Here is a 27,373-nt window from a genome sequence, read left to right as displayed (position 1 = left end):
TTTCTGGCCCGCGGGGGTTGAACAATCCCATAACTTACAAATGCTTTAAAAAGAGGAACCTAGCCCCCGTGAAATTTATCCTCCACTTGAGGTTCTCTGGTTCTCCAATATTCCTGTGCCTATGAATCCTCTGGGGATGTTGTTAAGAATGCAGACAGGGATCCTGATAAGGCTGGAAGTCTGCATCTTTACAGGAAATCTGGGACAGGGATGCACAGTCCCGGACCCGGAGGAATCGCATTATCGATGCCTGCTCTCACCTCTGCTGTTCCCACTGGCCCTCAGCCCTACACAGCCAGTGTTTTGGCTTGTTTTTGCCTTGAATGTCTGTGTTTCTCCAACAAGTGGGTGGCTGGCTCCTGCCCCGGGCTGAACGCAGATTCTTTTTTGTGTCTTGCCTCCGTGGGAGTCCTTAGTGTTCTGTACTCCAGCCGCAGAAGGACTGGCTTTCCTTCATGGCATGGGCCCCATCCCGTCACCCACGCATCATTTTCCCTGTGTCACTTTCCTCTCTCTCCTCTTGACGTGGGTTTGAGCCCTTGCACCTTCCTGGACCTCCGTACTTCCTGGTTTTTTCCTGCACGCCGTCACTTTCTCTTACAACTCTTTCACTTCAGAAGGAAGCATCTTTGCCATCTGTCTGCCCCATCCCATTGCCCAGACATAATCATGTACATATTATAGGCACGTTTGGCCCAACTGTTAGCCGTGCTCTCCAAAGGATGGCTTGCAAATCCAAGGCAGAAGGGGAAAGAAAAACCTCCACAAATTTTAGAGAATTGCCTGCTGTCCCTTGTGTTTCAACCTCTGCTGTGAGCACCACCCCTTCACGTAAATGCAGGAACCTGGGTGTGTCCCTGGTCCTGGCTTAGAGCCTCCAACCCAGAGCACACCTTTGGCCCAAGCCACCCATGTCACAATATTTGATCAGCAGGCACTTCCCGTGGGTGGCTAGACTTTTAATAAACACCAAACATATGCTGGCTGTAAGGAACTCAGTGTTAAAAAGACACTTAGCTGCAAAACGTGCCCCTACAGACCAAATATGCAGAGTGCTTCAGACCTAAATTAGACACAGACATGACTAGCTCTGTAAATTAAGCTCAGGGACCGAAAGGATCATGAATGAACACGTCAAATAAAACAATGACGGCAGGAGGTTCTCTCTCTCTGGAGGTGGGTCCACAGCTGTAAGGACAGGCTTTGGTGCCCCCCTTCCCTCCCCCCTGCCTTCTTCTATCTTCTTTCTTCCCTCCCACATCCTTTCAAGCTTAGCACTGGCCCTTTACAGGCTATTACCCAGTAAATGGCTTTAAGAATCCTGCTTATGAATATTTAGATAAATGCTCAGATTCTCCCCAGCTGTCATGCTTATTGACTTTGAAATGGTTCCAGTTCTCAGGGCTCCCTCGGAGCTCACGTGCTGACCGAAGTCCCACACGAACTGATTTAGCCCATAACATACTCTTCATCCCGCCTGGGCTGCCCGCGCCACTGGGCTCCTGGCCTGCGTGGCCCTGCCCTCTGCCTCTCCCCCCTCCCTCATAGGGTTTCGGGCTCTTAATTTCATTTAACCACATTTGAGCTACAGGCACGGATGCAGGCAGGGAAGGGGGGGGTGATGGGGGAATCTAATTTACCGCTGCCATGACTACAGATGTGAAATGAATCTGTGAACCCGTGACGGATCAATCTCACGAAGGCGGGATTTAAATTATTAATAATGGCAAGAAATGCTATTCAGTGTTCCGTCCCAGGATCCTAGAGTGAGGGGACTTTGGGCTTAATTGGGGAGAGGATTAAGATTCTCAACGCAATCTTGCCAAACTGTCTCTGGAGTGTCTCCAGGTGGTGGCTACAAAAGTTCACGCTGCCGATGATTTTGGCTGGTTCTGAATCCGGGCTGGCTTTGCCTGCCTGCTGAGACAGAATCCCATTTGCCACTGTCCACGTGATCATCTGGATACAGCCCATCACCCCGAGGAACCAGTCTGTAATCTGGGAAGGTAATGGCCTGTGTCCCCGAGGGAAATAGGGCCTGTGTTCATGTAGAACGGGAACAGGAAGGCGAATGAAAAGAGAGGGGAAGATTGAAAAAGGTATTTGTTTTAGCACTTTGCTGATGCTCTTTCTCTGAGGGGGGTCTGGGCTGGAGGATGGGGGTGGCAGGGCTAGTAGAGGAGTTTAACTTTTTCCCTAAAGTACCGTATCAAATGGCACGGGAAGAAAGATCTGTCATCAGCATGAGAGGCAATGCGGGAGCCCCGCTCTTTCGCACGCACGGAATGCATGCCCCCTCCAGCCCCCTGTGTGACGGCCAGCAGGGGGCAGCTCCCCTTACCCAACTTACTCTCATAGATCCATTCTGTCTGCGTGCTCTCGTCATGCCAGGCCAGAAGTTCTCCATCTTGCTGCACGGAGGATGTGGAAGGCATCGCATCATGGTATGGAGACTCGTGGGACAATTCAGAGATGAAAGGAGGGGCGGCGTAGAAGGTGGTCCTCTGAGCGGGTTCCCTGTCAGAAGGGAGCACAGGGGCGGGTCAACTTCCACACAGGGGTCCGGTCAGGCACTGGGTTCTATGGCCTGCTGGGAAAGTGGGGGTGGGGTGCTACTCTCCGTCTCCTGCAGACTCTGCCCGTCCCAGATGGTGGATGTCGCAGGTTGAGAGGGACCAGCTTGTAGATGGTGGTAAATAGGCCCATGAGCCATTCTGGGCGGCGTAGCCCCACGTCGCCAACTGCTGCTTCGTTTGGAGTAGAAGTCTCTACGGATGCCTTCAAAGGCCAGTGGGCCAGGCTTCCATTACTGACACTCTAGTGTTGCAGAACATTCTCTGTCCTTCCTCGTTATGACCCTGCCCATTTCAGTGGCCCTTTCTGCCTCACTGCTGCCTCAGAAAGAGTGGAAAAAAATACCAAAGTAGATGCTGCAGCTAAAATCAAGCCCTGAGGCCTGTTCCCTCTAGTCTGCCCACCACAGATACCGCCATCATGGAGAAAGGTTTCCACAGGGCCTGATGACAGAGCAGTGGCTGTGAGGCAGAGATCCTGCCATTTGACAGCTTAGTATCAAAAGGGGCAACCCCAAAACACCACAGCTGTGTTCTTCCTCGGGAATCTCTGGCTTTTAAGTGAGAACAAAAGCCCATAATTTTGGGGGTCTTTGGGGGTATTTCAGCCCTGAGGTCACCTCATGTAAACCGGTCAAATGGCAGAGACAAGCGTGAGGGACAACGCCAACCCAAATGGGTGGCGACTGGGGTTGGTAGACAAAGCGCGGACTTCGGTGCCAAACGACCCGAGCTTAAATCTTGGCTCTTGCACGAATGTGGAGTAACTTTGGGTAACCTACTTAACTTCTCTGTGCTTCGGCTTCTGCACCTTTCTGATAATCATACCTCCCTCATAGGTCCCCACCGGTGGGGATGAGACGAGAGTGGGCAATGTGGTCTTGGCTGCTGTTGTTCTTACTGGGGAGGTAAGGTCCCAGAAGGTTCTTACTGGGTTCGGTGGCCCTTCAGCGACAGGCCTGTTCCCTGTGTGGGTCAGGGTTCCCCTACGCAGAGGGGGACAGGGAGGGGGCTGCATTCTGAGGCTGGGGGGTGAAGAGGTTGAGGGAGAGGGGAGGAGGCCACTTGCCGTATCCGGGAGGCTCAGTGCCTGTGGGAGCTACAGACAGATCTCGTTTCGCTTCCAAGGGACCCGTGGGAAGGCCTGGGTCTGTGCCAGCCTGCGGCTAGGGCAAAGTGGCTGTGTTCTCAGGATGCGCCATTAAAAAGGAGCAGTGGGGTCAAGTGGCAAGATGGCAGATCCTAGATCAGGTGACCACAGGGATCAAGAACTAGTGGACATAGGTAAGCTCTTCAGGCAAGTGTCAACCCTTGCCCTGTTCCGGGCCTCAAGGCCAGATCAGGAGACTCTCCTGGGCTTTATCTTTTTAGCGGGATGATGCCTGTCCTGTCTCACTCCCTGGTGACCCCGAGAGGTAATGCAAGTCCCCATGAAAGGACTCTGAGAAGTCAAAGCAGCCAAACACGATGAAGGGGTTATACTTAAGGTAATGGTGGCCCTATCTGGCCATTGCCATCGCCATGTACATTTACTCAACGTCCTCCCTGCCACATCTGCCTTGGGCTGGGACGGTGCAGGGTCTCTGGGGCACCTGTGGAGGCGGGGCTGGGGTTCTGGCCTCCTGAGCCAAACGCCAGCTCCCTGCCCCGTCTGCAGTGGAAGGGTTCAGGAAGAGCCATGGATCCTGGATCCTGGGGAGCGTGGATGGTTGCAGGCCTGTGTGGTCAGCTGTTTCAGAGTGGGGGAGGGGCCTGGTGTGCTCGGGGTGGGGGACCTTCAGGGCATGCGTGTAGAAGTGGGAGAGGGCGCCTTCCTGTTTATTAGGGACCCACGAAACGCTGCTGCACCTGAACCTGCTTCCTTTTCCCACCCCCTGCCTTAACAAACACATATGAGTGTAACACGTCCTGCCTGAAGTGGTTTGCACAGTTTCAGTGTCTCAGCAACCTTGTGCCAGGAAAAGCCAGGGGCTCTCTGAGCACCCATGGCCCAGACCTGGACTCTGGGAGCCAAGCCAAAAAGCGTGTGACAGACACAGGTGAGGCCCCAGGGCCCCTCCGATCCTCATGCACTCCTCGGTGACAGGAAAGCCACTCAGCTGGAATATGAATAAAGGGCTGGAAGGGTACATACGTTTAGGTCAAAGCTGACCAGGAATCCTGACTCTTGTCGCAGGCGTGCTAAGTTTCCATGCGGTGGCTCCTGAGGAGCAGGCCAGGAATGACAACGAGCCACAGCGCTTACTGAACACGTCGTGTGCACTAGGCACGGTTCGCCCTTTTTTTTAAAATTTTTTTTTTTAACGTTTTATTTATTTTTGAGAGAGAGAGAGAGACAGAGCATGAATGGGGCAGGGGCAGAGAGAGCAGGGGCAGAGAGAGAGGGAGACACAGAATCGGAAGCAGGCTCCAGGCTCCGAGCCATCAGCCCAGAGCCCGACGCGGGGCTCGAACTCACGGACCGCGAGATCGTGACCTGAGCTGAAGTCGGACGCTTAACCGACTGAGCCACCCAGGCGCCCAGGCGCCCCCTCAGGGAGCCCTGTGAGTTACTACTCCTTTCATCCCGACCACAGCCTCATACGGCTGAAATTCTTACTGTCCCCATTTTATGAAGGAAGAGTCTGGGGCCGCAGGAGATTACGTGGCTGCCCTGGGGCACACAGCTGGCTGGGTGGAGCCGCTGACATTCGAACCCAAGCAGCCTGGTGCTCGAGTCCCTGTTCCAGTCACAGCCTTTCCAGTGGTCCCTGCCACATTGCTTAACACTCTGTGGGTGTCAGCAATGGAGGTGAAGGGGCCTCGGAAGAGCCCCTCCCTTTGAGGTGTTGCTTCAGTGGAGGCGAGGCTGTCAGACCCACGGTGCTCAGCCTCCCGCAGTGTGCAGCCTGGAGCGCAGGACCCCGCGGGCTCGCGGGGCTGAGGGGTAGCCCTCAAGTTGTAACCTGTGGGCTCCGAATGAGGATCAGCAGGGGTCTCCTTCCTGCTTCTCACCATAACCGAACTGGCCTCGTGCTTTCTTTGTATCTAATGCCAACCCCTTCACCAGTGGACACAAATGTCCCCCCGCCCCCCCCCCCCCATCATCCTTTGGGGAGGGATTGTTGGGGAGGAGACACAAGGACTAGGCCTGTGAGTGGGAAGTCGGGGGTACCCCCCCACCTTGGTTTCTGCAGAGCTGAGCGCATAGAAGGAGGCATTTACATGCCTGAACGAGGCAGATGGCAACTCTCTTTTGGGCATTGTGTTTACGGTGAGCACGGCCGCAAGCCCCTTGCCACCTCTCCCAGGTTGAGACCTCGTCTGCGACTCAGATGGCTCCTGCCCTTTCCTCTCTGTAGTGCTGGGCGTCCAGGAATCGGACCTTGGGAACTGTCCCTCACCCTGTGAGTGGCCGAGTGGCAGAAGGCAGTGGTGGGAGGTCCTTTCTGTGTGACTCCCCAAGACCCCCGTCCCTCCACTGCAACCCCTCCTTCTCCAGGGGGCCTGTCCCCTGCACCGCCACCCCACCCCCCTACTCCTTGGCTTCGGGACGCAAAGGCTCCCGAAGCAGCATCCCTAAGCACGAATTTCCATCTGATTTATCCAAAAAGAAAACTTTTACCTTGTAAGGATAGGCAGGCTTTTCCATGAATACATCATATTGAATTCTATTGGAAAAAGAACAGGACAATATTGAAAAAAAAGAAGGCATCTTTTTTTTTTTTTTTTTTTTTTCTTATTTAAAAATGTGTGGTCGGGGCGCCCTGGTGGCTCAGGCGGTTGAGCGTCCGACTCCAGCTCAGGTCATGATCTCACAGTTCGTGAGTTCGAGCCCCGTGTCGGACTCAGTGCTGACAGCTCAGAGCCTGGAGCCTGCTTCGGATTCTGTGTCTCCCTCTCTCTCTCTGCCCCTCCCCGCTCATGCTCTGTCTCTGTCTTAAAAATAAATAAAACATTAAAAAAAAAGTGCTGTCAAGTATGTGATGCTGGGTTTGGGGTGGAGAGGCCCCGATTTGTAGAATTTTTCTATTTTTACTTGTCGTTAGTATTGTCTCTCTTAATGGTTTCCTTTAGAAATTACAAGGTTAAATTTCATAAAGTCAGGGAGAACTCAAGAAGATAATGTTCATGAAAGCATGGATTTTGGAAATTCAAGTTTGCTTTGTTAATCTTCGGGTTGTCAGACAGGCCTCCTTCTGTCCCGAGGTGAAGGCTATCTGTACAGAAGAGGTAACTGAGGTTCAGAATATTAATATTTTAATCCGAGTATTAAACATAACATAAATATTAATTAATATACATGTTAATATTTTAATATTAAAATATAAATATTTTACAATTTAGTTTTAATGTCAAAGAGGCTGTTTGTGTCATTTAATTACCCATTTGCCTGGAATGATACGTTAGGAATTTCGTGCACAACTGGGATAAAATATGCCACCAATTCTCATAATAGAGACTGGTAGAATGGAAGGAGGAAAGAGATAAGAACCAGAATTTGGAGTCTGGAACTTCGATGTTCAACACTTTTCCTTACCCGCAGTTTACCCATGAGACAGAGTATTATTGAGGAATATTACTTGGATGTTAAAATGATGTCTGCAAAAACCAAACGACACGGGCAAATGTTCAAGTCACGACACGGTTACAAAGTAAAATACAAAGTTGCACGTACCGTATGTTTAAAACAGTGAAAACAAACGAACTACAAAACAAGGAGCACCACCACCACCAAATATAGAAGAAATAAGAGTGGAAGGACAGAATAAGAATCACTAAAAAGTGAATCAGCTCTATTTATATTTGAATGTTGGTAGAGTGGAGAATGTTTTGCTGCTCTCTGCTTTTCAAGTTTTCAATTAAAAAAATGAACAAAAGCAAGGGGCGCCTGAGTGGCTCAGTTGGTCGAGCACCTGACTCTTGATTTCAGCTCAGGTCTTGATCTCAGGTTGTGGGATCGAGTCCCGCCTTGGCGGCTGCACTGAGCATGGTGCCTGGTTGGGATTCTCTCTCTCTCTCCCTCGCTTGTGTGCTTTCTTTCTCTCAAAAGCAAACAAACAAATAAATAAACAAAAGTAGATTTTATTTTTTTTTAATGCCATTCTCCTAAAATTAAAATATGCACATAAGTTATTAAAAAGCCAAAACAAAGAATGAAAGGAGGAAGGAAAGGAGAAAAGACAGAGGTGATTACAAGAGGAAGAGAAGAGAAGCCTTGGGAGCCTGTCCTGGTTCCTTTAATGGCTTCCCGTGACCGTGGAGTAGTCACCTACCCTCTCTCTGACTCCAGGTTCTGCATTTGCAAAGTGGGGACAAATAATGGCTGGGAGAATTTAAGGGGACAAAGATCGTGAAATATACAACACATGCCGATGCCACTGCGCTGCGCTCCTGACCTTGGGCAAGACACATAGAGAGACACGTACAGAAAGTGATGCTGTTTGTTCCGGAGCAGAGTGGAGGCTGTGAGCGACTGGCCTTGGGGCTCAGCAACTCCCTCACCAGTTCCAACTCAAGGCAGGCTGGTTGCAAAGCTCTGTCACCATCTGTGAAGTTTCCTGCCTGACAAATTGGCTGGCTCTCCCGTCCCTGCCTTATCAATATATTGCAAACCTTTCTCCTTCAGTACACAGAAAACTGCTGGGTACCCTGCTGGAAAGGGTTGTTGGGGCAACTCTTAACTGGAAATGGCCACTGAATGATAATAGCATGTGGGCCAAACGGCATCTGGAGCTGTGGGAGAGGGGGTGGGGGCAGCGAGGGTAAAGAAAATCAAATCTGGCAGATTACGCGTATCAAAATACAATTGGGCAAAAACATTATGAGTCAAAATTAAAATACTGCGACAGCTCTACGGTATTATTTACCACTGAGCAGAATGCATCTTCAGGAAGTTCTGGGGTTCTAAAAAAACCAAAAAGGGCCTCATTATGGAACGGTTTCTTGTTCTACGACGGCATGATAGTAACATAGATGGCACTTCCTTCTAGCACCTTCCGCCCACGTGAGATCAGAAGAGCATTTTTGCACCTCACAATGGAGGTGGGAGAGCTTTCAAAGCATTTTCAGATATACTTTTTCACTTACATTTTGCAACCACACTGTGAAGAAAGGTAGTTTTACGTACAGGCAAACTGAAACTTAGAGAAAGTTAAGTGATATGCCCAAGGTCAAAGGCGGCCCCACCATGTGCTGAATCACCTGACCCTGACATCACACCTGCAGCGTGGACACCCACGGTTTACGAAACCTCCGTGGAACCTCTTGGGGAGATCAGTCACACGGAGCTATTGATGATAAGGTGGCAATTGATGCTGCGTTTATATTCAAGTTGCTCATCTAATTTTATTGGATTTCCCCCACAGACCGTGGGGAAAATTATTTTTCTTTTTTTTTTTTTTCAACGTTTATTTATTTTTGGGACAGAGAGAGACAGAGCATGAACGGGGGAGGGGCAGAGAGAGAGGGAGACACAGAATCGGAAACAGGCTCCAGGCTCTGAGCCATCAGCCCAGAGCCTGACGCGGGGCTCGAACTCCCGGATTGCGAGATCGTGACCTGGCTGAAGTCGGACGCTTAACCGACTGCGCCACCCAGGCGCCCCAAAAATTATTTCTTTAAAGAAGAGAGGAGGGTACAGGTTGTATGACCCTACCCTGATTTATCCAGGGCAATGGGAGTCTCTGAAATTGACCAGCCTGCAGAGTAGTTAGGTGGGGGGCACAGATCCCTCCCACACCCCAATCCATTGCATCTTCTCTTTTTGTTAAGTCCACTTCACAAGCTGAGTGGGTGGGGTGTGTGGTGGGGAGAGTATAAATTACCCTTCACAAGTCAATGGTAGGAGAGTCATGGAACATAACACAATACACGAATAGTAATAGTAAAAGGAGCTAACACTTGCCTAGGCTTCCGATGCTATGTGCCCGGCAGAGTTCATAATGCTTTACATGATTTAATCCCTTTAATCTTCACAGATATCCTATAAGGTATGTCTGTTGTTATTCCTAATTGATAAGAAAACCAGCACACAGAGGGCTTCAGTGACTTGCCCAAGTTCATGCACTAATAAATGGGAGAGATCTGACATGCCAGCCTCGGCAATTAAGCTCCTGAGAGAGGAACAAGACGGTGTTCTTTGTGATAGACTCACATCTACCACCAGATAGACAAATAAATGGCACGCTGGCTTCTCCATCCTCTTGGATGAAATGGGACCTCAGAATGTTTCTCAACATAGTGCTCCAGCACTAGTCTCTAGTAATTAATCCATCAGCCTAAGAGAGGGGAGCCTGTTTTGCCATTTCCAGGGCTCATTTTATAGATGCCAATTAATTTATAAAAATATCTTAAAGGACAAATGCTGGTGTGTGCATGTGTGTGTATGTGCATACGCGTGAGTGTGTGTTTGACTTTATGAAACAAACGACATTAAGCTTGATTCAATTTGCATTTACCGAGCATTTGCTATGGGTCTGGAAGGCATTCTTGTGCCAAGGGCTAAGCCAATTTATATCTTAAAGGTATTGGTAGAATATTCCACATAAGGAAATATTGATGTAAATTCTTTTGAAAAGTTCCAAATCCTGTTGTAGACCCTTTTTAATGTAACCTGTTTTGTGTAGCCTGGCGCGGTACCCTGGGTTTTCATAGACCAAAACATTCTTCCATGTGCCTTTCAAGGCACTTAACATTCCTCTACAGTTTTGCAGTGCCTCTCCAAATTTTGCTAGCAGGGCATTTATTTTCAAAGCTTTTGCTTTATACACAGTTCCATTCACTTGACAACATTGTATTTGTCCTACTCCAGTGGGTAATATATTTACAAAGGCCCAGTGCATACAGGGAACATGTTAAGAATGCTTGATTCATACTGTGCAAAAGAAGTGGTCTGAATGCTATTTTTCAATCCTGGAATTACACCTGGTATTTGAACAGCAGGGATATTAGGATTCCGAGAGGGAGAGAGGCACACACAAAAGAGAGTTTCCCAGCAATAGAGAATTATCTCTCCAGTGCCCTAACTAAATTTCTTCGGGGGTAGCAGGAATCTAGGATGAGGCATCTGATTTGGTGAAGGGGGATGTAAAGGCAAAAATGCCCGTGTGGCTGCTGAGAACACCCAGGTTTTGGATGCAGGCTGTGTGTAATCAGACTGGGATTTAAAAATTGAAGCTGCCAAAACAGAACAACAACAAAAAAAAAAAAAACAAAAAAAAAACACCCAAACAAACAAGAAACCAAAAAAACAAAAACAAAACCCAGAAAACAAAAAACACAAAACAAAAATCAAGCTGCCTGAGGTGCTTGCAGTGGGTAACGGAACCAGATCCAGAAAAATAATGTAGTTCTATTTCTAGGTCAACAGTAAGATGATGCAGAAGACCTGGATGTTTAGCTTTCTGAACGTGGTTGGATATATAAGGCCAAGCAGTCACGTCAGCAAGGGAAGGCCCCGCGCAGGCCCGCGAGAAAGTGCGTATCAGCCGCTGCCAGCAACGGCACAGGGAGGCCAGGGCCAAATAATAAAGCCCAGTTTAAGGAACAGGTGCCAGTTGCGGGAACCGTGTTGGAAAAGTGTCAGCCCCAGGATGAGAGAAATCACTCCAGAGTTAAATACTCACCGGCAGAGTAAGATGATGCCTTCCGGGGACCTACTGGGTACCCTGAGAAGCATACTGGTGTCTGTTGACCTAGCAACAGATTGTGGGATGTATTCTAGGAAGTAATTGGAGGTCATTGATAAAATTGAGCTCTAAGGATGTTTCTCAAAATGCCGTTTGGAAAACAAATGTAATGAGTAGAAATGAATTAATAATAATAGTAGGGAATCGATTGAAAATATTACGGCTTGCAAATACAATCCAGTGCAATGCAGCTATTAAAATGATTTGGAGAAAATTTAATAACATGAAATGATATTCCTAGAAGTATATATTTATGTGTGATTGCAATATATAAATATATAAATAAATGTACCTTAAAAAAGTAGGTTACAAACACTTTATAAAGCCTGGTGAGGGTATAACCAAAGTGGGAAAGTGATTATTCCCCTCTGGATGGGAGGGATTTTTGCTTTCTTCGTTTCGCTCATATACAGTTTCCCTAACGTCCACAATAAATACGTGTTATTTGTGCAGTAAGGAAAAGATACAAGTTATGGGCTATATTCTGCTCGTTTTGTTTATGAATAGGTGCTTCATTTTCGTTAAGCCTCTCTGCTCTGTGGGCACCGTTCTTGGGGGCCCAGCTATTGAGATTGGGAGAACGTGGTCAGGAATGAGTGTTCCTACCTGTTGGCACTGAGGGCAGCATTGACAGATTGAGCCTCGGCTCTATCTCAAGCTTGATCTTTTTTCCCTGGGCGTGGTGGTGGATGACAGTTGCTATCTTTTAAAATTTTGTTAAAAAAAATGTTTGTTTATTTTTGACAAAGAGAGAGAGAGAGAGACAGAGACAGAACATGAGCAGAGAGAGAGGGAGACACAGAATCGGAAGCAGGCTCCAGGCTCCAAGCTGTCAGCACAGAGCCCGACGTGGGGCTCGAACTCACAGACCGTGAGATCATGAGCTGAGCTGAAGTCAGACGCTCAACCGACTGAGCCACCCAGGTGCCCCACCAGTTGCTATCTTTTAGAAGGCCCTCTTCCGCATACCCGTCCCAGATACTCTTCTTCACACACCTACTCTTTTCCCTTCAGATACTCTCCCTCATCCAGATACTCACCGTCTTCCAGATACTTTCCCAACAGATACTCTTCTTCCAGGTCCTTTTCCTCCTGTAGATGCTCTCCCGCCTTCGCATACCCCTCTCCATACAGGTACGCCTTCCCCTTCAGCAACTTTTCCTCCTCCAGGTAGTCATCTTCCTCCAGATATTCCTCCTCTTCCAGATACTCTTCCTCTTCAGGAAATAGATAGTCTTTCTCTGAACACTCTTCTTCCTTGATCTCCTCCTCCGAAGATATGGTCTGTGTGGAATTCTGGGACGTTGTGGCAGAGCGAAGGGGTGATGTTCGTCTTGATGACTGATCATCTTCAGCAGACATGTTGGGGCAGCATTAAGTAGATGAAACCCTGCAGCAAGCCGCAGGCGGTCACTTCGCCATCCTGGTAACCAAGAGAGGAATCAAATCCCATTAGTCGGTAATCGCTACTGCATATTGATTTATATCCATTCGTGTTCGCTCATTTCATTCAGTAGTGTTTGGGTGGCCCTTTGAATGTGCACGTCGGTATAGAGCGGCCCGTGAAAAGGCACAAAAAGGGGAACAGAGGTTTTACCCTCCAGGAACGGGTAGGAGAGATCACACCTGAAGGCAACACCTTTGCAATTACTGCACAATATGAAGTGAGCCTGGAGGGCTGGAGAGTGAAGGAGTGATTCGGCATTTAATGGTACAGTCATCAGAGGAGACTTAGTTATTCATCAAGAAATATTTGTTACCACAATAATCAAGAAGACGATGTTGGGATACCTGGGGGGCTCAGTCGGTTCAGCATCTGACTCTGGATTTCAGCTCAGGTCATGATCTCACGGTCCGTGAGTTGGAGCCCCGCGATGGGCTCTCCGCTGACCACGTGGAGGCTGCTTGGGATTCTCTCTCTCCCTCTCTCTGCCCCTCCCCCTCTCGCTCGCTCTCTCCCTCTCAAAATAAATAAGCAGGAAAACAAAAAAACAAGGAGGAGCTTGAAATCTGTTGAGAAGAGGAGTCATGCAAACAGGTTTCTAGACACAAAAAGACACGCGCAGTGGGAGAGGTACAGGCAGGGTGGTTACAGGCACAGTGGCCGGGCCTTGGTCAGCAAAGGCCCTTCTAGTTGGAGGTCTGCCGGGCACGTGGTCATGGCCACCACAGGCACGGCCTCTTCGGCTGGAAGGCACACCCGCGGTGAGTTTACTCAGCAAACAGGTATTTTTACGCCCCAGCTTGCATGCAGCAGTGAAGCCTTTGTCTTGCCATTCCGTCCATCCTCTCCCACCCCGTTAGCCTCTCCTGTAGCGCTTACACTGTTTCTGATTATGTTTCTGTGTTTGCTTGTCCAGCCTTTCTTTTCTACTACACTGTGTCTCAGTGGCAGTGACCTTATGTGACCTGTTCCCCGCTCTACCTCCAGTGGTTAGCTTAACGCCCGGTGCTCGGTAAACGTCCAATAAGTATGTGACCGGTGACTGAGTCAAGGGCAAGAATAGATGGCTCTAGAGCAGCGTGTCCCAAAGTTTTAAAAAGGGTAATATTCATTCTGCACAATGGAATGAGCTGAAGGAAGCAAACTGCCCAGAACCTTCCTGTTTGCTCTAGGGATTTAATGCATAAATATCTCAGTCTACCTTTCTTTCAGATCTTAGACCAGGAAGCTCTGTTTTCGGGAACCAGTGCTGAGATCACAGGATCACTTGCTAACGTGTGTGCACGACGACGCCCAAAATGGGAAGAGTGACGTGTAAAGACATTCATAGTGGGCCCGTGGGCTTGTTTATCTACTTTTAGGGTTGCTAGAGCCCTTAGATGATCAGATTCTGATAGGATTAGCCTGGGGCAGATGATCAGATTCTGATAGGATTAGCCTGGGGATAGAACCGAGGGGGTGCTACCCAGACCCCCTTTCAAAGGACTTGCTGCCGGCTGTGGAGACTGTGGTCTACAGACAGCCTCCGGCCGCCCCGTCTTTCAGGAACTGCCTCGGCTGCAGAGCTGCCTTCCAGAAGTCATCCAAGAAAGTCAGGCCGACTCAGGCAGGTCAGCTTTGACAGGCAGGCTTGCCCAGCCCGGTCCACAAGACCATTCCCTCCACCAGTCCTTCCCCGCCCTTTCTCAGGCTTATATTTATACTGGTTGCACCTCAACGGTCCGCATCTGGGAACCCGTTTCCAGACAACCCGCCCTCTGACAGACAGCTTCACAAAATGTAAGCCTACAAAGGAATGGATTGCAGGATTGGGGACAGCAAAGAGGACAGGCCTCATAGATAGATTGGTATTTTAGAAGGTTGGGGAGGGTGGGGAGGAAGCAGACCAACCCGGGGCCCAGAAAACTGACCTTGCAGAGAGAGGACAAGGTAGAAAAAGTAAGGGCAGAGTCAGGGGGTGGAGAGCTTTAGAAGTCATTATTACTCATTTTGGGCTGGGTGGTGACGGGAACGCGAGAGGATCAAAGGCTCCAGAAGGGAGCGTTCTTGCGGCCATTTACCAGACAGCGTAGAAACAGTAGAGAGTCTCCTGCCTCTGTCACTCACCGCTCTGTGGTTCATACAGTGATCTTCCTGCGTGTCTTCTCACCTAGGCTACCTCAGATGCCCTTTGGAGGAGATGGGATGTAAATCGCACACACCAGGGTGGAAGAGATCGCCTTTGGGGCAAAGGGTGAGCTGTGGGAAAACTTCGGGGCTCACACTGATGTCTACGGGAGACTCTTCTGCTTTAAAGGAGCCTCCCCAGGCTTACTTTGATTTAAAAGCTGAACGTGTCAGTTAACTGTCGCTGTTCACCTCCGACCCCCATGCGCTCCTGGCCCTGGCTCCCTAAGCCAGAGGGAGAAGGAAGGGGCTGGGTAAGAGGAGAGGAATTGGAGACGGGGATGCCTGGCCTCATCCTGGGAGCGGTGAAGGAACATATGTAAGCACCAGCCACTCCATCAAGGGCATGCTTAACACTTCAGGGATCTTCTACCTTTCCTATTTTTTTAGCTGCTCGAGATAAAAGGTCAGAATGGCCCCATCCCCCCGGACAGCCCAGAATGCATTTTCCAAAGGCAGCCTGTCATTTAGGCTTAAGAATCTTTTCTTTCCATTTTCTCATCAGGCCTTGTGAAAAGGCCCAGGCTGCTGCATCCTCACATTCTCCCTTTAATTCTCCTGGAAACTTCTAAGAAAAGCCGTCAGGTGGAAATGAACAGTAATTGGCAACTCGAGACCCGGCGTCTGAGGTAAAACATCCTGGTTTTGACTTGTGATTCAGATGTGCACTCATTTTGACCCCGGTTTCTGACAGATTGCAGCTTAATTTCTGTGGTCACAACAAGACACATCCCCTTTATAACAGCCGATTATAATCAGCTGATTATAGGTCTTTAATCTTTAGACTGGCTTCACAAAATGGCTGCATCAATCAAAGCAAGATGGCAGACACAGGTTATTCGGCTTCAAGAGTTTTTTTTTTTTTTAATTTAGAGTGAATATTTAGAATGAGCAGAATTCACAAAAAATCAAGAGTTCCGGCTTCTCGTGGAAATAGGAATGTTGGGCAACCCTGCACTGGCTTTCCCACACGGAAATAGTGCTGCTGAGTTCAGGCTGCTTTCCCTGAATGGGGCCTTCCACTTCTGCGTCTGTCCCCACCACTGCCTGTAGTCTGCTCAGATTCCCCGGGTGGGCGCATCCTCCCATGGGCCCTGTTGTTTTCCTTACAGTAGAGCCATGGCTCGCTGTCTCTACCAGAAGTTGGGAGAACAAAAGATACACAATCCACTAAAAGGTCTGGTATCTCTCACACTTTGCCTGCTCAAGCATTGGCTTCATCTTTCTGGCCCCACGGAGAGATGGGCTGTTTGGTGGCGACAGGTGCCGTGTTTACACAGGTCGACACTGGACGCCTGTACCTACCATGGTGATTGGGCATATAATAGGCACTCGGTAATAACCTGTTGAATGTATAAATGAAAGAGCAAAGAAAAGTATTAATAAATGCACTTTGCCAAGGATATTTACTGATTATGTACATACGCTTATTTACTGAAGAGGGGTAAAACTTTGTATCAGAGGTCATTCGACCACAATCTTGGAGATTTGTATCCACATAACCCCTTCCACACTGCACTGCAAATGAGAGGCCAACTGATTTTTCCATAGTGATTTTTCTTTCTTTTCTTTTCTTTTCTTTTCTTTTCTTTTCTTTTCTTTTCTTTTCTTTTCTTTCTTTTCCTTTTCTTTCTTTCTTTCTTTCTTTCTTTCTTTCTTTCTTTCTTTCTTTCCTTTCCTTTCCTTTCCTTTCCTTTCCTATCCCATTTGTCATTCTGAGGGGTCGAGGCCAGGATCTCCAAACATTCTTAGTTTGAAATACATGAGGAAGACATAACTAATGTAACAAAAAGAACAGAGCACCCCCTCTGTAAATGACTGATCTCACAAGGAATAATTGCAACCTCTGGTTTCCAGGTGAATGACCTAAAGAAGGGCTCCATGTTCTGGTTGTGGTTTTTTAGGAAAAGGAGTTAGTAGGGTCTCCTCACTGGTTTCCAAGACGGGGGCGGTGGTGTTGCTCCTGAGATGTTCTTTGTCTCTCTCACTGGGGCCATGGCTCTACAGACTTGCTGAAAGGCGTCACACTTTGGAAACCAAATGCACGCAAGGAACCTGCAGCTGGGTGGGAACAAGTTCCTTGGGGCGGGAAAACAGGCTGCTCCGTGAGGATGAGCACATTCGCTTTGTCCAGCTCATGCGGCCCAGTACGATGGCTCTGGGCAGAGAGGGGATGGGAAGACGTAGAAGGACACGATTTGCCAGCGTGGCCAGCACGGCTATCCTCCCCTTACGCATCCTCGTGGGTCCTCCTCTGCCCCCTGGACATCAATACTGGTGTGTTTCCAGGGAAAAAGCCCAAGGACCGCATTTGACCCTTGGTCTGTCGGCACCAGTTATTGTCGTCACCATCCTCTGCCTTTGCATTCTCAAAAGGAAGGAAGGGTCTGGCTTTTCGGACAAGGAAGGAAAATGGAGGCCCAAGCGCCCTCTGGTCCCTGCACAGGGTCGCTCGGGGCGGGGGCCTGGGTCCCAGTGCCCAGCTCCCTGCCCCAGCCGGGGCTCCCTTGCTGCACCTCCCCTCACTGACGGTCCTGCACACACCCGTTGATGGACCCTTCCGGTCCAGCCCTGCCCCCTGGCCTGGGCTCCAGCAGCGGGGTGGGGGGGCAGCTTTGTAGATTAACCAGTCTCTGCTCGATAACGCAACACTGCTTCTGACAGAACCGCTTCGGACAATCAGCAGAGGAGCGGACTGTGTGAAAATGGAAAGGGAGAGCTGAAGCAGGAAGGAGAAGGGAACTTCCGAAAGAGCAGAACGGCACAGTGGTCAGGATCTGGGGCCAGGTTAACTGGGGTTAAATCGGGCTGGGCCACTTACATCTGACTTGGAGGGAAGTTCTTCATTCTCCTGTGACTTAATTTCTTTATCTGTAAAATGGGGAGAATAATGGTCCCAAACTCTTGTGGAGATCCAATGAGGCAATACACGTATGCATAAGTAGTGACAGTCACAAATGTGACCTATGTTGTTATTGCACGCTGACTCCTAACCAGCACTGAAGGTAAAAGTGTGTGTGTGTGTGTGTGTGTGTGTGTGTGTGTGTGCATGCCCTTCTGAGGTCTTAATTAGTTTATGGCATGGGGAGAGAAAACAAAAAGATTGCCTCTCACTTCCCTGCTCCCTGGTAGCCACTGCAGCCTAGTGGAGGGGTCTCGAGATGAGGGTCTGTCAACGATTCAGTCCAAGTCCTGAGGGCGGGGTCCTGGGGGCAAAGATGGCCACGGGTATTGTCACAAGTGAGCTCCCCTATCCTTGGGAGGCTGGAACCCTTCTGGGGAAGCATTTTATGGCGGTGGTTGTGTCTGCCAGGACAGAACCTCCCACATAGCGGGTCAGTCTGTTTTCCTACTCTCAGCCATGATTTCGTGAGGTTGTTATCTATAAACATGGGACAGCCTTTCTGAGGCCACTCGTTCCATTTTCACGTGGCTGCGATTCAGCAGCCCTTGGACTGAATCTTGGATCCCAGCCCTCCTCACTTTTCTCACTCCCCTTCCCCGTGACAGTCTTGGGAGTGTTTGGAGGTGGCAGTCAGACCTTTCTCCAGGGCCCCAGGCTCAGACCCCCAACTCCCTTCTCGTCGTCTCTGCTCAGACATCTAAGAGACACCTCAGACTTGGTGCCCAAACTCAGATCCTGCTCGTCCTCCCCAGACCCCTCAGGTGCTGACAGAGCCCGTGGAGCCATTTCTTCTCTCTTCCTCACCCTGCATCCCATCTACCAGGAAGCCGGGCTGGCTCCTCCTTCAAAGGATCTCCCACTCCTCACGCGCCCCATGTTCCCACCCTGGTCTGCCCAGCATCACATCTTGCCTCGACTACTGCAGGCACTTCCTAGCAGGTGTCTTTTCCACAGGTCGCCAGCTTTTAAAACTGAAGTCCTGGGGCGTCTGGGTGGCTCCGTCGGTTAAGCGTCTGACTCTTGATTTCAGCTCAGGTCATGATCTCATCGTTGGTGAGTTCGAGCCCCGCCTCTGGCTCTGTGCTGACAGCGTGGAGCCTGCTTGGGATTCTCTGTCTCCCTCTTTCTCTCTCTGGCCCTCCCACGCTTGCATTTTTTTTCTCTCTCTTAAAATAAATAAATAAAAATTAAAAAAAAAACCACCCCAAACCTAAGTCCTGTCACCTCACCCCTCCGCACAAAGCCTGCAATGGCTCGCATCTTGCATCGAAAGCCCCAGCCATCGAGAGGCTCCCCATCACCTCTCCCACCTGCCTCCTCCTGCTCTCTCCCTCCTTCCACCCCTGCCATTCTGGCCTCAGCCTCGTGCCTAACATTGCCAGGCACTGTTCCACCAGAGGCCTTTGCTCTACTGTCCCCGGGGCCCGTTCCCCAGGTACTCTGGCACTTTTGATGTCCCCTAACCTGCTCTCATTTTACCTTTTTCTTCCAGAGCATGTATCACTTTCTAACATATTAAGCACTTTATTCATTTATTATGTGCATCGTCTCTCTCCTCTCACTAGAATGTGAATTCCTTGAGGGCAGGGAGCTTGGTTTCACTCACTGATTTGGCCAAGTGCCCTAGAACCGTGCCGAGCACTTGGTAGGAAATAATACATATTTATGGAATGGAGGTGTGAATCCTGATCCCTGCCTGTCCGGAGCCCGGGCCCCGTGTGAAGGCAGTGATCTCTCCAACGGAGTGTGGTGGGTCTGAGGACACTTAACCCTCAGCTCTGTCATTGTGTGCAGAGCTCCCCTCCAGAAGGTGTATCCCTTTCCTGTCTCATCGGCACTTCACGTTTTCTCCAGTATAACTCCTCCCAATAGCCTCCTATTGGACTGACTGCCAGTCATTTCTTAACTCTCCCAGCTTCCTAGTATGTGTGTCTTCATCCAAAGCAGCGATACAAATGTCAAACCAGAGAGCCGCAAGGCCACCAGCCAAGTCTGCTCTGCCAGGAGAGGCTGGGGAAGGGGATGAGCATTTCCAGTCAGCCCCCGTGCGGGGTCCCCTTAGCCTCCCGCAACAACCCCCAATGCAGGCGCCATCATCCCTCTTTACAGAGGAGGAAATGGGGCTCAGGGTTTAAGGGAAACAGAAGGGTTCACAATCTTTAGAGGGTCACAGCGACAAAAAGTTGTTTACAGGAAATTGTTTTTTTTCCTGAGCATCAAAAAGGAAGTGAAGTGGGAGAAAGAGGCTCTTACTATAAACATTTTTGGCTGAAAAAAAATGCGAAGGTCTTCAAGAATAAAGCTTGTCCTCTGGGCAGCTGGCAGGACCTGGCCAATCGAGGCTCCTCCCTCTCTGCTCTCTGAGGGGCTCAGCTCCCAGAGGCTCCACCCCTTGGCTCTCTGAGCCCCGCCCCTTGGCTCACGAGGCCCCTCCCGCCGTGTTCCTGGAGGCGACCTTCTGCTTCTTGTCTCTCTGAAGCCACTTTTCTCTCTACTTTTTGGGCCCCTCCTCTTTGGCTCCCTGGGACTTCCCCTCCCTCAAGCTCTCCCCACTTTTCTGAGGGATGGCAGGTGAAGTCCGGTCCCACGTGACTTGTTCTCCAGGAATCCGTGCTGCTCACCTCTCCAAAGTGCTCCCGAACCCTTACAGGAAATGCCCTAGAATTGTGCCCAGCATCAGTATCAAACTCACTGGGATATAACTGGCCACATCTGCCTTCTCTTCTCCTTTTGTTTAAATCGGGACAGTGTTCTCCCGTTTCTAGATCTGGGGTGCTACTCTTCTGCTTCTCTGTGCTCCAAAGATTTGTATAAAGCTTTGAGTTGCCAAACCAGTAAACGTGCCCGATTGAATTTGTTCGTCACGGCGTCCTTGAGCGACAAACACGATTATCTCCGTTTTATAGACAACACTCAGGTTCAGAGAAATCAAATGACTTGGTTAAGGTCAGACAAGTGAAATGTTGCCAAACTAGGATTTGGACACAGGTGTGCCATTGCAGAGGAATGTTCTTTCCCCGAGTGGACTATCATGCGGGTTGAGAGACTGTATTCTTTGGAGGACTGCACTTCTCGGGGCACTGGCTTCAGTGCTCAGCACCCACCTCCCCATCCCAGGTTAAACAATCATTCTCTGTGATAAAACAGGGTGAGATGAGGGAGGCCGGGGAAGTGGGGTTTTACTGAGCATCTCCTAAGTGCCTAGGACAGAATAAGGTATTTTGCATTATTTAAAACTAAACACATTTTTTTTAAATGAGAAAGAGAGACAGAGCACAAGTGGGGGAGGAGCAGAGAGAGAGAGAGAGGGAGACAGAGACTCCAAAGCCAAAGCAGGCTCAGGCTCTGAGTTGCCAGCACAGAGCCCAATGTGGGGCTCAAACCCATGAACTGTGAGATCATGACCTGAGTCGAAGTTGGACACTTAACCGACTGAGTCACCCAGGCGCCTCCATTGTTTAAAATTTAAAGAGTCACAAAAGTCAGGTAAAGTGTTATTATCCCATTTTTCAACTTAGAAAAGCAGGGCTCCCAGAGGTTCTAATTGGCCTTAGGATACAGCTACTGGGCGCCGTATTTGTGATCCCCCACACTAGGTCTGTCCAATTCCAAGTCTAAACCACACCGCAAAGAGACGAGAAAGGTATTTCATCTTTTTGGTCTTGACAACTCAAATTCTTAGCGATTCCCTTAAATACGGAGAGGCCCTAATGGCAATTACTTAAAAGAATAAAAAAATAATAATATTTAGAGTTTCTATTTGCTACAGGGAAGTTCATTTAGATGGAAAGGCATCCCCAGTTAAAAGTTTTCTGGAGTGATTTTTGAGAGTCATATAGAAGGCCTTTGCATTGACCTCCCTCCAATCTCTGATGTCATGAGAAACAGAGTGGGGTTATTGAGACACGTTACAACAGATGACATATTCATTTTCAGCTAGTTCAATTTAGGATCTCAGTAGAAGCGTATTTCTGGCGTGGCCCGTCGACACTTCCCATGTGCCGGGGGACCTGCCTTCTCGGCTCATGGGAGCCCATGTGGAGGCTGCGTGCCGGATGGGGCCGTAGGCAGCAACGGCGGGAGGAATAGCACTATCTTGGCTGAGCTCCAAACTGGATATGTGATTTTGAATATGTTCTCCCACTTGTGTCTAGGCTTCCTGTCTCATTTGTAATGTCAGTGGATTGGCCTAGAAGCGCTCTAGGTTCCTTCCTTCCGGCCCTGTGTTTCCAAAGACCGTCCCTTAGTCAAACCCTTAGGGCCAGGTGCGTTGTGGCTTTCAGGTTTGTTGCTGATTTAGGCTGTCCTTATGGTGACTGTATCCTAAATACGCATCAGCCCTGCGGGGGTGAGGGGGCAGGAGCCTGCAGTGAGTCTCATTAGTATTTCTATAGCAAAACATGGACATTTTCACAACAGGTGGGATAAAGAGAAACGGTTAGTCGCCCCACATCAGTTTAGGTTGGATTTTGCTTTGAACCGAGTTCTAGCAGTTCAGGCTTTGTGGCCAGAGGAGTTTGCCACAAATTTCTCAAAGTTTTCAGTTTTCAGAGCTTTTTCTGGATTACGGAATTTGTGGATAAGACGTTTTAATCTTGCCTTTATATTGCTCATTGGTGGTCACATCTAGGAATTATCTGATGCGGTGTTCTTGATGGGAAAGGCAATGCTTTTAGAAGTTACTACGGAAGGGGCACCTGGGTGGCTCAGCCAGTTGACTGTCCAACTTTGGCTCAGGTCATGATCTCATGGTCTGTGAGTTTGAGCCCTGTGTGGGGCTCGCAGCTGTCAGCACACAGCCCGCTTTGGATCTTCTGTCCCCTCACTCTCTGCCCCTCCCTTGCTCACGCAGATGTCTCTCTCTCTCTCTCTCAAAAATGAATAGCATTTTTTTAAAAGTTACTGTAGGAAAACAAAATCCATTTTGTGAAGATCCATTTGATATTGCTGTTTCTGGGATCACAGTGTGTCTAACAGGGAGGGCAGTAAGAATTATCGGCAATCATGGCCATGCGGCCTTCAGGACCCAGAACAATGCAGTTATGTTCAACCATGCTCATGGCTCAGTACTTACAATGTCAGGGAGTGAACTCAATCCAAGCCAAGATAGTTTTCAGTAAGAAGAGCTGAAAGAAAAAAACTTTCTGGTTAGCTCTTAGTTACTCAGAAAATTAGCCGGAGAAAACCTCCTTCCCTAAGAATACTGGAAAATGGATATTTTTCCTATGCTAAATATGGCATAGTTTACTTTTGTGGTACAGTGTGTTTCTTCATTAACCTTCCTTGGTCAGTAGCTCTCCTCGAATGTTCACCATGGAAATCAAACCCAAGCAGCCCTCCCTTATTCTACCTCCCTTTCCATCCCCCCCCCCCCACCCATGGGACAAAATGGCTTGACCACTCCGAGCATGGACAGTCCCTGGGAATTGCAGAGAACTCCCAGGGATACTGCAGATTTTAAATTTTTGAAGAGAACAGCTCGACATCTGCTGGATATTGTACGCATACCTAATTTTTGATTATGCTCCATCCCTTTTAATGATGGCATATTTTGCAAAGCGGGGTTTTTGGCTGTCTTTGAGATGAAAAGCAAGGACCATGTAAAAATCAGTGTGCAGTAGAAAAGGAGGGTGGCTGTGTCTAATGATTCCAAGATTGAAGTCACTCAGTGCCCAGTGGGCACACACATTCTGTTAGAAAGTCATCATGGCCATTCAAAAATGAAATAAAGGCATTATTTTTTCTTTCAGTTTCTGGAGGAAGTTGTGACATAAATATGTGACATAAAGACACAACGCAATATTTATCCAGTTATTTGGATATAACTGATAAATGAAACCTGTATTTCTTTTGGTGGAGGGGGCAACAGGAAAAATTCACTGAGGCGCTAAAGGTGCCACGGACGGAGAAAGTTTGGGAACCTGGTATAATTCACGTACTTGCTCAGAGGTAGACATTCCGAGTCATCCCTGATTCCTCCCTCTTCCGCCCTCCCAAGTCCGTTAACCAATCATTAAGTCCTCTTGGCACTGTCTTCCAAGAAGTGTCCCGAATCCATTCTTCTGTCCACGACCGTTGTGCTCACCCTTGTGTAGACTGCCATCTCCTACAGCTACCTCTGTGCTTTGGCCCTTGCTTTCTGATAATCTATTCTTCAGAGGCAGTCTTTTAAATACATAAATTGGATCATGTCGCTCCAGCGGTTAAAACCCTCCGGTGGTTTCAGAGGCTTTCAGAGGCTTCCAAAGCTTGCCCATGTTGGCTCCTGCTTTCTTTCTCACCCTCCTGGAACTCCACTCTTCCCCTTGCTCTCCATGGTACAGCCTCTTCCCACCCAGCCCTTCCCATTGTCTGGAAAGTTCTTCCAGATCTTCAAATCCTTGACTCCTCCTCCTTAAGTTTCAGCTTAAATGTCACCTCTCCAGTGAGGTCTCCTTTGGGTCACCGATCTAAAATTGCCCCCATTCCCACCCTTACCCCAAATCACTATGTATCTTCTCATGTTGTTTTATTTTCTTCATAACATTTGTATCATGTTTATTGATCTGTATACTGGAGGATAGAAATTTTGCTCACTTTTGTTTGCCGTTATATTTCTACCACCTAGAATAATGCCTGGCACATAGGAGGAGGTTAATAAGTATTTGTTGAAATGAATAGATGAGTGATTATTTCACACGGTTCTAACTTGGGATCATTCACTGATGGCTCCTAATGGAGGAGATCCAGAATTTGTATTGAGAGAGAGGATGTCAATAATTTCATTTGACTGATTTCTATGTATGTAAAATAGACATTGATATACAAAATGTGTTTTACAAAGCAGGTAATCTGGTCAAGCGTTTCCTATACTCTTTGGGAAGAGACAACTGCTTGTTATCTTATACAGACTGCATTTTCCTTAGCAATACTGATGGTTTATCATAAGTTTATATCGAATTGGATAATTAATGAAGCAACTTCATCATTTTATTTGTTATTTTTCATAACAGGCGAGCTACCCCTTCCTTTTCTTTCCTTTCTTCAGACTAAGAAAATGAGATAAGGAATGTATAAAGGAACATTTCTACAATGACAGCATTAAACAAAACACGGGAATGCCATGATCCAGCCTGCACCCACCGATGCGTTTTCTTGGACAACACCAAGTCCAGGAAGGGAGCACAGCACAGAGGCAGTAGGAACAGGTGTGGAATTATTCAACATCTCTGGCAAACAGCAGTGGGGATTAAACAGAGATTTCTTTAATGAGATTAATTCTGAAATACGAAGAGCAGTTTGGCATGTTCCCAAAGATACAAGGCATTTGTATCTATCTAAGATTAAAGGAGCTTTCACACAAAGCGATTTTACTTTTTCAACATCAAAGAGGATTCTTGGAGGGGCTGCTTGAAGCAGACACACTGTAACAAATGTGGGGAGTGCCAAAGCTTCTTTATATAAAAGACAGTTTGCTCAGCCAGGGATTGTGTCTGTGGTTTTCACTATCCAGGATATACAGAACACTGTTCTTCCAATCACAGGATTATGGAGAAAGGGAGACCAGGGGTTAGAAATCAGGTTGACAAACATCCCAGACAGGTGGCTACCCAATGATAACCTTGGATTTCCTGGGATGGGGGCTCAGTGCTTCCTGAGGCTGACTGTTGGACAGTTCTTATAAATATTATAAATAATGGCGATGATGCTGGTAATAACGATAAGAAGGATCACAGACACTATTTCTACATGCAAGGCACTGTATTTAGCACGTAAGAAATTACACAGACTTCTGCTAAATCTTCCTCCCTTGGGCTTTCAACCAGCCTTTCCAGGTCTGCTCTCTGGAGCTGCTCACAATAGATTTGCTCCATTGCGAGCTACAAATATTTGAAGGTAGCTTTTATATTCTGTACCGTGTGTGTGTGTGTGTGTGTGTGTGTGTGTGTGTATGTGTGTATTTTGTTTTGTTTTGCTAAACGTAAGTTCATTTATGTGGATCTGTATTAAATTCCATCTTGCTGGCTTTGCCTCACCCTTTCAGGCTGCTCAAATTTTATGGATCTGATTCTATCATTCAGTGTATTAACCAGACCTTAGAAAGTGTGCTACTGAAAATGATAAGCTTCCAAGTCTCCCTCCTATCCCTTTTCCCTTTCTTCTTTTCCTCCTTCTTGCCACAAACAGTTATTGACTTTCTATATGCCAGATACTGTCAGGTACTGGGACTGCACGTTTGCACAAGGCACACCTATAGACTTCAAGAAAGATCTAGCTTAAGCGGGGAGGCAGGAAAACAAATTAAAATACCGTATAGTATGATTATGTCATGAATGAAAATGCAGGAGGAGAATGTCAATATAAGCTGGAGGAGCGTCTGAAAGGGGAGGAAATATGGAGCTAGGAGAAGGTCAGCATTATATCTGGTTTCTGGGGGGGGAGTGGGTGGGCCCATGGGGACATAGGCAGTCCCCACTTAATTGAAGCTAGCCAAAGGATGTTCTAGGGCTGGGAGGGCAGGGGGTAGGCTCTAGCCACCATAAAGACGTGGAAAGAGAATTCTGTGTAGAGGGAGAAGGAGGGTTTATTTACGAAAAGGGCTATGCTATTACTGCTCAGTGACACAGCCCTCTCTCCTCTCTCCTGTCTGCCTGCCTAATGGGGCTCCTCTCTTCCCCATGGTGGACATCCCTAAAAAATCAAGTTTAGCTGGGGCACCTGGGTAGCTCAGTTTGTTGAGTGTCTGACTTCAGCTCAGATCATGATCTCATGGCTTGTGGGTTCGATCCCCTCATTGGGCTCCATGCTGACCATATGGAGACTGCTTTGGGCCCCCTATCTCCCTCTCTCTCTGCCCCTCCCCTGTTCACTAACCCCCCACCCCCCCCAATTTATCTCTCAAATATAAATACAAATTAAAATATTTAAAATAAAAAAAAATCAAGTTTAGCTGTCTTGGCTAGCAAGTTGAAGTTTTCACATGGTGGACTGGAAAAGCAGGGAGCATTCTAGATTTCAATGAGAGACCAGGGAGGGACAATATGAGAAAGGAAGGGGGTCATTTGTGATGTGAAAATGCCCATGCCCAGTTAGAAAGGCTCGTAAGACCAAGAGCAAAGGGACTTTTTGTTATGATTGCTCGTGGGGTTCATCCAAGCATAATGACCCAGTCCTTTAGGTTGTCCTCAATATGAAGACTGGAATCCTCAGGAATCCAGGCAGAATAGCTTGTCTGCTGGTGTTGGAGAGCCGGGATGGTGCGAGGATCCTACAAGTTCCCAGGTGTTGGGAATTTTGTAGGACAGAGAACAGGTGACCTTGGTAGACCCATTATCCTATGGTGGACCCATGGCTTGTTCAAAGAGGGATACCTCTGAGGCTGTGAGCCCCTCCTGAGGAAAGAAACCTCAGCAACCAAGAGGCTACAAAGTTCTGGGAATTAGTGGCCCCTGGGCCACTGTGAGGTGTTGACTGTCTCCTCAGTGCTTCCCAGAATTCCTGCAACGCTGTAGAAAGTCGGTTGCACAGATGGAGTTGGTTAGGGCTGATGAGCTCCACCTGTTGTCAGTTGAGAACATTACAACCTGGGTGAAGTGAGCTGACGGTGTTTATTTCCTTCGAGAGTGTCTGTGAACAG

General features: G+C 48.3%; 1 protein-coding gene and 2 long non-coding RNA genes across 3 annotated transcripts in view; 2 read left to right on the top strand and 1 right to left on the bottom strand.

Moving 5' to 3' along the window:
* Positions 1 to 27,373, bottom strand: part of ERICH6B (glutamate rich 6B) — a 69,583-nt gene that overhangs the window by 39,553 nt on the left and 2,657 nt on the right. The window contains exons 2-5 of the mRNA XM_053215756.1: positions 22,832 to 22,883; positions 12,283 to 12,665; positions 6,178 to 6,223; positions 2,351 to 2,517 (exon numbers count right to left, since the gene is read on the bottom strand). Of these exons, the coding sequence (XP_053071731.1) occupies positions 2,351 to 2,517; positions 6,178 to 6,223; positions 12,283 to 12,604 (535 nt within the window). The 5' untranslated portion in view covers positions 12,605 to 12,665; positions 22,832 to 22,883. The remainder of the gene's footprint in view (positions 1 to 2,350; positions 2,518 to 6,177; positions 6,224 to 12,282; positions 12,666 to 22,831; positions 22,884 to 27,373) is intronic.
* LOC113601003 (uncharacterized) lies at positions 2,146 to 4,842 on the top strand. The gene is made up of 4 exons (XR_003422121.2): positions 2,146 to 2,444; positions 3,413 to 3,481; positions 3,702 to 3,857; positions 3,945 to 4,842. It is a non-coding gene; the product is annotated as an uncharacterized LOC113601003 (long non-coding RNA).
* LOC128314116 (uncharacterized) lies at positions 14,140 to 25,645 on the top strand. The gene is made up of 3 exons (XR_008295551.1): positions 14,140 to 14,919; positions 15,358 to 15,481; positions 24,785 to 25,645. It is a non-coding gene; the product is annotated as an uncharacterized LOC128314116 (long non-coding RNA).

Source organism: Acinonyx jubatus, chromosome A1, assembly GCF_027475565.1.
Source record: "Acinonyx jubatus isolate Ajub_Pintada_27869175 chromosome A1, VMU_Ajub_asm_v1.0, whole genome shotgun sequence".
Classification (NCBI taxonomy): domain Eukaryota; kingdom Metazoa; phylum Chordata; class Mammalia; order Carnivora; family Felidae; genus Acinonyx; species Acinonyx jubatus.
This window is presented reverse-complemented; position numbering and strand designations above follow the sequence as displayed.